Here is an 8,501-nt window from a genome sequence, read left to right on the forward strand (position 1 = left end):
CCTTTTGTCATACCTTTTTTGGCTCTTAATCACTCTTGACCCTCCTCTTTTATCAGAAGACTCAGTCCAATCATTATTTCATTTGCTTTTATCATAATTTTGAGACCATTTCTTATGATAACCAGCTTTTCCCTTCCACTTCTTATCTTTCCTTTTATCTTCATCTTTGAAGTGACTTGCTTTCAAAGATTGTACAATGTTCTTGATAGGATTTCTATCAAGTAATCTCATCTCATGAGATTCCAAGGAGCTTTGAAGTTCTTCAATCTTCATCACAATGTTATATTTTGACTCTTCAATTGCAACTATAATGTAGTCGAATTTCTGAGGCAAGGATCTCATGATTTTCTTAGCTATTATGAGATCTATAATGCATTCTCCATAACCTTTCATCTAATTGGTTATGGTGAGTACTTTGGTGAAGTATTCACCAACTCTATCACTTTCTTCCATTCTTAAGAGTTCATATTGTCTCCTAAAGGTTTTTAGTTTTACCTTTTTAATCTTGTCTCCACCAGCATGACTTAGAATCAAGATATCCCAAGCTTCTTTAGCAGTGGTAGAATTTTGAATTTTCTCAAAATGAACATCATCAACATATTGATGAAGTAAGAATAAATCCTTGTTGTCTTTCTTCTTAGCTTCTTTATGTGTTGATCTTTGTATCTCTATGGCTTTAAAACTTAAGGCAAGAAAGCCATTCTCAAAAACATCACTAACCTCTTGGAAGCAAAACAAAACCTTCATTTAAGTGCTACATCGATTCCAGTTATTTTCTGTTAGAATAGGGAGACCCATAGACGGGAGATTATTGCCATTTCCAACCATCTTCAAAGCTTCAACAGAACTATCCTCCAATCTTTCTCAGATTTTGATTCCACCAATTGCAAGCCCTAATCATTTTAATCACTCAAGTAATTCAGACATAGTGAATGTTGAGATCACACCCTCTCTTAAACCAAGTATTCTTCAACGTACTGATTAGATTGCAATGCTTCACACACACCAATAGGTCTTAGATGTAACGAGCTATAGATACCAAATTTGTTGGAACTTTGCAGAAAAAAGAGAGTAAAAAAAGAAGGAAGAGAAAGTATATGAGAATTAACTTGTTCTCATTGTTATTCAGCAAAATGTACATATATGCCTTTTATGGCATAGCTTTGTTAACTACTAACTGATTTTAACAAAAGTAATACTAAGTAGCTAGTTACAACTTCTTTTCCTAACTATAATCTAATCTCTTTAATACTTGGATTACGCATCAAATTCAACATTCCTTACTCCATTTTGTGTTAGGATTTTTCTCTTTTAATTGTGAACAACAAACAATAATTAACCTTAACTTACTAGATAGGCCCTATGATTTGTGAGTAAGATCTTTCATGTACAAAATGCATGTCATCTTCAACTTTGGCTGAGGCACTAAGAATGAGTTATTTCAACGAGCGTTTAGATATTATTGGTGGCTTTTGTATTTTCTCTATTCTCTTTAGTGAAATGCAATCATGACCATGTTCTTTGGTTTTCTTTTTCAATCATTTTAAAACATGTTGAGAGGGAATGGAGTATTTTTCCATTCCAAGGCACACTTCAAACTTTAACGAGAACATACAATGATAGTTATACATGACCAATGACTTATTGGACCAACCCTCTTTTGCCTCTTTCTGTTTATGTCACGTAATGTGATTCCCACGATAATGTAATATTTATGTACTGAATGTATAAAAGATTTATATACAATTAATTTATCCTCCACCATTTATTTTTATTATTTTTATATTAGAGTTAATAATAGTAAAATATGAATGATAAATAATATAATAATAATATAAAAATCTAAGGGTATACATCTCTTACTCTTCACACAATTCATTTTAGAGGTCATGTGACGTTTGGAATTCAGTATTGAGGTTTGAGATTGGAATTAGACCGTAGAATTCTAAAATTCACGTTTGGAAGAATGGGAATCATAATAATAAATCCCCGAGCAAAGAAATTACTTTCGACTTTTAACTTTCACATTAAAAATATTAATTCCATAACTAAAAGAATCATTGATATATGTTGAGACATAACACAAATAGAATAACATAACCCTAAACCACTACAATACCCTACCACCATCATTGGCACCAATACCAGATAAAGGAAATTGAATTTAAATAAAAAAATTAAGGCTATAATTCTTCTAACAACAAAACATTGAATTTAAGATTCTTTGAATTGGTTGGAATTACAATTCTAAGTTAGGACTTCATTTTATGAGTAAATGAACTCTTAAAATTAATATAATACATATTTAAAACCTAAACCTCCATCTTTTTTGAGTTTTTTTATCAACAAATGTTAGTATTTGTTGTGAGTGACACTTAAACTTACAACCTTCATTCTTTCATTCCTTAAACTTTTCACCATAACCACTCGTCTTTTTTAGTGTTTTTTAAGGTTGTAAGACATTGATTACAAATTGTAATTAATGTAATATTTGCTCAACTTCTTTATCACCCTTAATTATTATCTTGATTAATGTTATATCTTTTTATTAAATTTTCCTACAAATCATCTTACCCACAAAAAAATGATACATATCACTTGTAAACCAATTATTAATAAATAAAATATTACATTATATCATATTTCTCTTTCTCATGTATAAAAGATTAGTAAGAAGATATATCATTTCCCTATTATCATGGTGGTTAATGTTTATTTATGGAAATAGTAATAGATGTTAACCGGGTAAATAACTAAAAATATATATCTAAAAACGAATGCATGGTGTAAACAGAAATAATTTAAATCTTAGATTGGATGGCTAGAGATGAGTATGGGCCATAGACCATAACCCTTTCAAATATGAATTGAATAAGAAATTAGGGTCGCCATTAAGATGAGAATGGGCCATAGCCGTAACCCTTTCAAACATATATAAGGATGGTTTAGGACAAACAAACGGTATACATGAGGGGAGCAACTATACAAGCCCCTCAACATTAAGGGGCATAGTTAAGTATTATAATATAATTCTAAACATAAAAAATTTGACTAAATCACGGCATAATTAGATATTATCAGGTTATTTCTCCCACCATCTAAATTATTCTTTCATTCAACTTTTCCCCAATAAAGTTTATTTCCTAGACTTCATCATTGATTTGCTTCAAATAAAATTAGAATTGTCATTTTCAAGTGAAAATTCCACATTAGTTTTGAGAGTGGATTTGGATTTTGTCTTCAAAATTCAAAGAATTTTATTCTACTAATTTTTAATAAAAAAATCAAAATATTTAAAAAAAATCAAAATATTTAAGAAGCCTAACTATTTAATTTATCACGTAACCCTGAAATATTTGAGACGATCTAGATAATTCAAACAATGTTACTATCCACAAAATCTCATATCATGTAACCAAACAAGGATGTTGCATGATTCTTATGCTTGCTGGAAAGTAGTGTTGGAAATGGCAGCACCTTCAAGGGTTGGGTTGTGCCTTATTCTGATTTTGAACTATTATGGAAGTTTAAGGACCTTGTAAAAAAATTATTTAAGAAGGTCCATAGCTTTGGACAATATGCAAAGTGGTCCAAAATCAAGACATGCATTAATCTTTTGACATACAATGTTTATTTTCAATAGGAAAAAAATGTTTGACAATGTCCTTAAACTTCCTAAATAATGCAAAATACTGAAAATAGTTCAAAATCAGAATACAGCACAAGCCCCTTCCAAAATCAGGTCACAATTTTGAAACAAGCACCTTAAAGAAATTAAAGAAATTTTCATACTTCGGAAAATTGAAAGAAAAACGTGACAAAAGTTGAAAGGCATAATATATTAAAAGGTAAAGTAAGGTCATTTGTTTAATGGGCTGACTATAAAAAAATATTAAAATATTAAACATATCAACTAGTGAATTAGCTCAAAAAGTTGAAGTGAACTTAAGTCCTGATAAGAAAATAAGGCACTCTACAATCAATCTCAGCTTATTAGAAACGAACATAAAGAAAGCTTAAATTAGTTCATTATACAGATAAGTGACAGCTACATTACATAATTTACATTACATATAATAATTCAAATCTTCTCTTGATGAATATTTTTTCAATCTGACTTCCATCAACAAAAGTAGATATGCTTAAAATCCTAACTAAAGATCACAATCAAAGTGCATAACCAAAGAAATATAATATCAAAGTTGAAATAGAGACTTTCAATACACATACAACAAATCAATCTATACAAAACGATGGTAAGTTTACAATCCATGTTATAAATATCCCTTGACTAAAGTGGGACTGTTAAGAAAAGAATGTTCAGGTAAATTACAACTTTCCATTATATGCAGACATTTTTCATTACCTATTCATGCCTGGGCCTGCAACTGCTTAGACTACTGTGAAGAATATGGAAATGGTCCACTTTTCCTCACCTTAACTGGAAAGTCCTAGCTTAGATTACCCTTCAACCGAAGGTTCTTTTTATGCGACTTCGATTAACTAGGAATGTTGCATTTTGTGGTGGTGCATGCAGAGCCCCTTCAATGCAATCACTTGCCCGTGTACAACCCCATGGTCTTGAAGATCCATCCTCAGTAAATGATTTGAGCCTAGGAAAACTATTCCTCGATCGCAAAAGACTTCGTTGATCAGGTGAATTTTCCTCCTCCCGTCTGACACACACAGGACAAGGAGGATCATTTTTCCATGTCTTCGGTGTCATCTGCTCCAAACATTCAGCATGAAAAACATGACAACAAGGAAGAACCCCAGTTGTAGGCATGACTCCACTTCTCATAATGCGACGGGAGCTCCAAGGTGATCTCTGTGATAGAAATCTTTCACATAAGCTGCATTGAAATCCATCAGAGGTAATATGTGGGTGATCAGGTGTTTCTGATTCAAATGACTTGGTAACATCAGCAAAATCCTGACTATTGCTGGCACTACTCCATCCTTGGGCATCTCTGAGCAGAGTCGAAGCACCAAACTCTGACAAAGGTGTAACTGCAGGGTCAAAGGCTTCCTTGGGTGGAGTAAGGTCAGGAAAGGACACAGGGTGAATGGGGTTGGAGATGAAAGAACGGCGGTTAGAGAAATTCTTCTGTGAGGATAAGCGCGACTTTGTAGTATCCTCAGGTTCGCTACTCTCTGACCGGGATGAAGTTGAACCCTCACTATCTGGATTTTCAGAAGTTCCCTGCACATGTTATCCAAAATACCTATTACCTATCTCTTGAGAGAAACACAAATGTAATGTAATTGCCAAGGACACAGAAAAATACATTTGCTTTAAACTTCTAATAGTCCTTAATGAAATACATTACCTCCATGGTAGGTGTATAAGATACCCGTCGCATTGAAGGATGAAGATCTATCAAGAACAATTGAAAAGGAAGCAATTCAGTAAGCAATAGTCAAAAAGTTTATAATAATAGAATAAATCACAAAATTAAATTAAGAAAATGGTTTTATTCTCTTAATATTGCAACAATTTAACTGTAACCATCACCCACTAGCCCCAAACATATACACAGACACACATTAACGGACAAATTAAGATCCAAAATCAAGAAATTCAGTTATATTCGAGGAAGGGAACATCTATATTATTAAATGAATCTCATGAGTTAAAAGAAAATGTCAATGAGCTGACATTTTTCAGCAGAACTGAAAGTAATCATGAATCGATTCTGTACTACGATGTCAGATATGACAAGGTATGGCTGTATGGGCTCCCTTATGTTGGCTTCTGACAGAAAACCTGTAGCTTCACTGAGATACTAATTTAGCTCTCTACCAGTATAAAGGAAGCCCTAGCTCTACAAACAAAATGACCAAAAACATCTTTATTTTTTCATTGTTTTCGCCTTAAATGTTAAAAGCATAATTATAGCAAGAACACAATCAGTACAACAAAATTGTTTTAATCCAGAGCAATAAAAGCATGTTTTAATAAGCTGTTTTGAATACAAAATAAGCTAATCCAAGCATGCACTATGAGGGTTGAGCATGTAGCAACTATTCATGCAATACAATTAATTATCACTCATAGAAAATGAAATAACAATGAATACTTCCTTCGAGAGACTGTAGACAGAATAAAGACACATGTAAATGAGCACTCCTAAAGAAACTTTTGATCTTATTTTGGGTTTTATACTTTTTATCAGGGCATTTGTTTTAGTATTAAATAAAAAACCTTAGTTTGGCAGAACATCTACTGAGATTAAATGTCCTATTGGTATTAAGGCTTCAATACCTTTTATCTAATCATCCTTTACCTAACCAGCAGTTACAACTTAATTCTTGAATGCCCTTTTATTTTTAATTATGTGAAGCAATTAACCCCCAGTTGCAATGCCATAGCAATTAAAAGCAATCAAATTCCTACTGCTTTCTTGCACCATTATACAAAATTGTGAGATAAACCACAAATCATCTGTCCATAATCTGCAATCAAAAATGTTTTTTGTATTTCTGATGCTTTCATGCATCATTATTGAAATGGTTGTTTTACACTGTTCACCCTTCAAATGCTTAAAACCAACCTTATCACACAATTTGGCAGAAGGATATCCATAAGCAGGAACAGTTACATGCATCACCCTCAATACTACATTGATGCCTCCACTTTATTTGAAAGTTCATTTCTTCTATATAATAAAATGAGCATGAACACAAGCAAAAAAGTTTCGAGGATAAAAAAAGACAGAACAAGTCCACTATGACCATACAGCTTTCGGAGAATATAATCAATATATAAAGTCATATCTCAGGCATAAAAGCCTAAAAGTGGTCTATAAATCTCCGAAAAAATTCTTGTTTAAATGTGAGAATATACCTCTCCTAGTCCTACTTGTGTAATCATCAATACTTATTTCCTGTATTGCAGGAGGCGTCCACTGAGGACTCTGAGAAAGATCAGATGGACTGCTGCTAAGGATAAGCCCAGTACGCTCTGAAGCAGAATAGTGCAAATCGTATAGGTGGTTGCCTCTAACCCAGTGCCCGTTGTCTTTACCATTTGATGACGTCGAAGATGCATAGAGCCGTGTACCATCATTTAAACTATATGGAAGCCCTTCAGACTGAAACCTGAAATCCCATCTTGATGGTCGTGGCGAAAAACTCGTGTTAGTTTGCCAGTAGGGCTCACTCGGACCCATGGACAAGTGCACACTTCCTGCATTTGATCCATGTGGCCTTGAAGCCACACAACAAAGCGCCCCCGTTTTCGCTATTTTTTCAGAATATCACAATAAACCCAACCCTGGACATTTCCAATCAAATCTATTCTTTGTCACTCATACATAGATACAAAATTTCCACATATGTTAGAATCACTCATGCTGCATTCCACTGGTTTGCATCTCATAGTTAACATACAATTAATGGACTTTCAACAATCAAATTCCACTTGCACCATGAAAATCCTACAATTAGAGAAGAGAACATTGCTTATGCACAAAACAATAAATTATTTGTAGTGATCACACAAGCTAAAAACATCAAAATAGTCAATAACATGCAATATCTATTTATTTAAAAACTAAAGAAAAATCTTAATCAAAGAAACATCCCTATTTCAACCAATGAAAACAATAACCAAGCCTTAGTCCCACAAGAAGGGGTCGGCTAAATGGATCAAACAATGTCATAATGATCTAATATATAAATCATATTTGTTGACAAAGCATTGACTTGTACATATTTCCTAATTGTTTCGCCTATGATTTTTCTTGACCTCCCTCTACCTTTAGAAATTGAAATGAAGTTATTTTGATCTATTTTCCTTACTAAAAGGCTTCTTACCATCGTCTCCTCCACATATGTCCAAACCAGCCGTGACTCTACCATCTTTTATACAATAGAAGCTATCCTAACTTTACCCCTGATGTATTTGTCTAGTGTGTCCACTCATCTTATTTCAACAGATACTAAAAATAAAATAAAAAGAGTAAAAAGTAAATATGATGCACTAAAGCCAAAACCAAGTACCAAACATAGTAATAAACACAACACACAACAAGAAAAAAAAAAGGAAGAAGCGAAAACAACATACACGAGAGTACAGAGAGTGGAACAAAGCGTTTAGATGTTATGTCTTTTGTTGTTGTTGTTGTATGGTTGGTAAAAAATGGTGAATTGATTTTGAAGAAATTGGAGTGTGAAGTAAAGTGGAAATGTGAAAGAAAACCCTAACACGCACTATGAAGTGCATTAAGGAAGAAGAGGAAGATGAAAGCAGAGTGGTTGCACAGCTGGCACCCGCATCTATACTTTTTCTTCTTCCTTTTTATCAATTTTGTATTTTAAATACTCCCTCCATTGCTTTATCATTTTCATTATTTCCAAATATTTCTACTTAAATATGGTTCGGTTAAGGATATTCTTCCTAAATATTATTTATTTTTTAATAAATTATATCATACTTTAATAATATGAAGAGAGAGAAAATATAAAAATAATAATAATTTTTTTAAACTTAAAAAATG

The 8,501-nt window shown here is 32.7% G+C and overlaps 1 protein-coding gene across 2 annotated transcripts; it reads right to left on the reverse strand.

Annotated features, from left to right (window-relative positions):
- On the reverse strand, window positions 4,078–8,293 carry LOC109336209. 2 transcript variants are annotated; one of them, XM_019572668.1, is made up of 5 exons: window positions 8,069–8,293; window positions 6,848–7,439; window positions 5,331–5,377; window positions 4,476–5,203; window positions 4,078–4,412 (listed from the first exon to the last, which is right to left on the reverse strand). In XM_019572668.1, the coding sequence occupies exons 2-5, from the start codon at window positions 7,170–7,172 to the stop codon at window positions 4,367–4,369; spliced, it is 1,146 nt and encodes a 381-aa protein (XP_019428213.1). In that variant the 5' UTR covers window positions 7,173–7,439; window positions 8,069–8,293; the 3' UTR covers window positions 4,078–4,366. The 2 variants fall into 2 exon arrangements, with proteins under 2 accessions (XP_019428213.1, XP_019428222.1); XM_019572677.1 differs by having other exon boundaries at window positions 4,078–5,203.

The sequence above is a fragment of the Lupinus angustifolius genome, chromosome LG02 (genome assembly GCF_001865875.1).
Source record: "Lupinus angustifolius cultivar Tanjil chromosome LG02, LupAngTanjil_v1.0, whole genome shotgun sequence".
Lineage (NCBI taxonomy): Eukaryota > Viridiplantae > Streptophyta > Magnoliopsida > Fabales > Fabaceae > Lupinus > Lupinus angustifolius.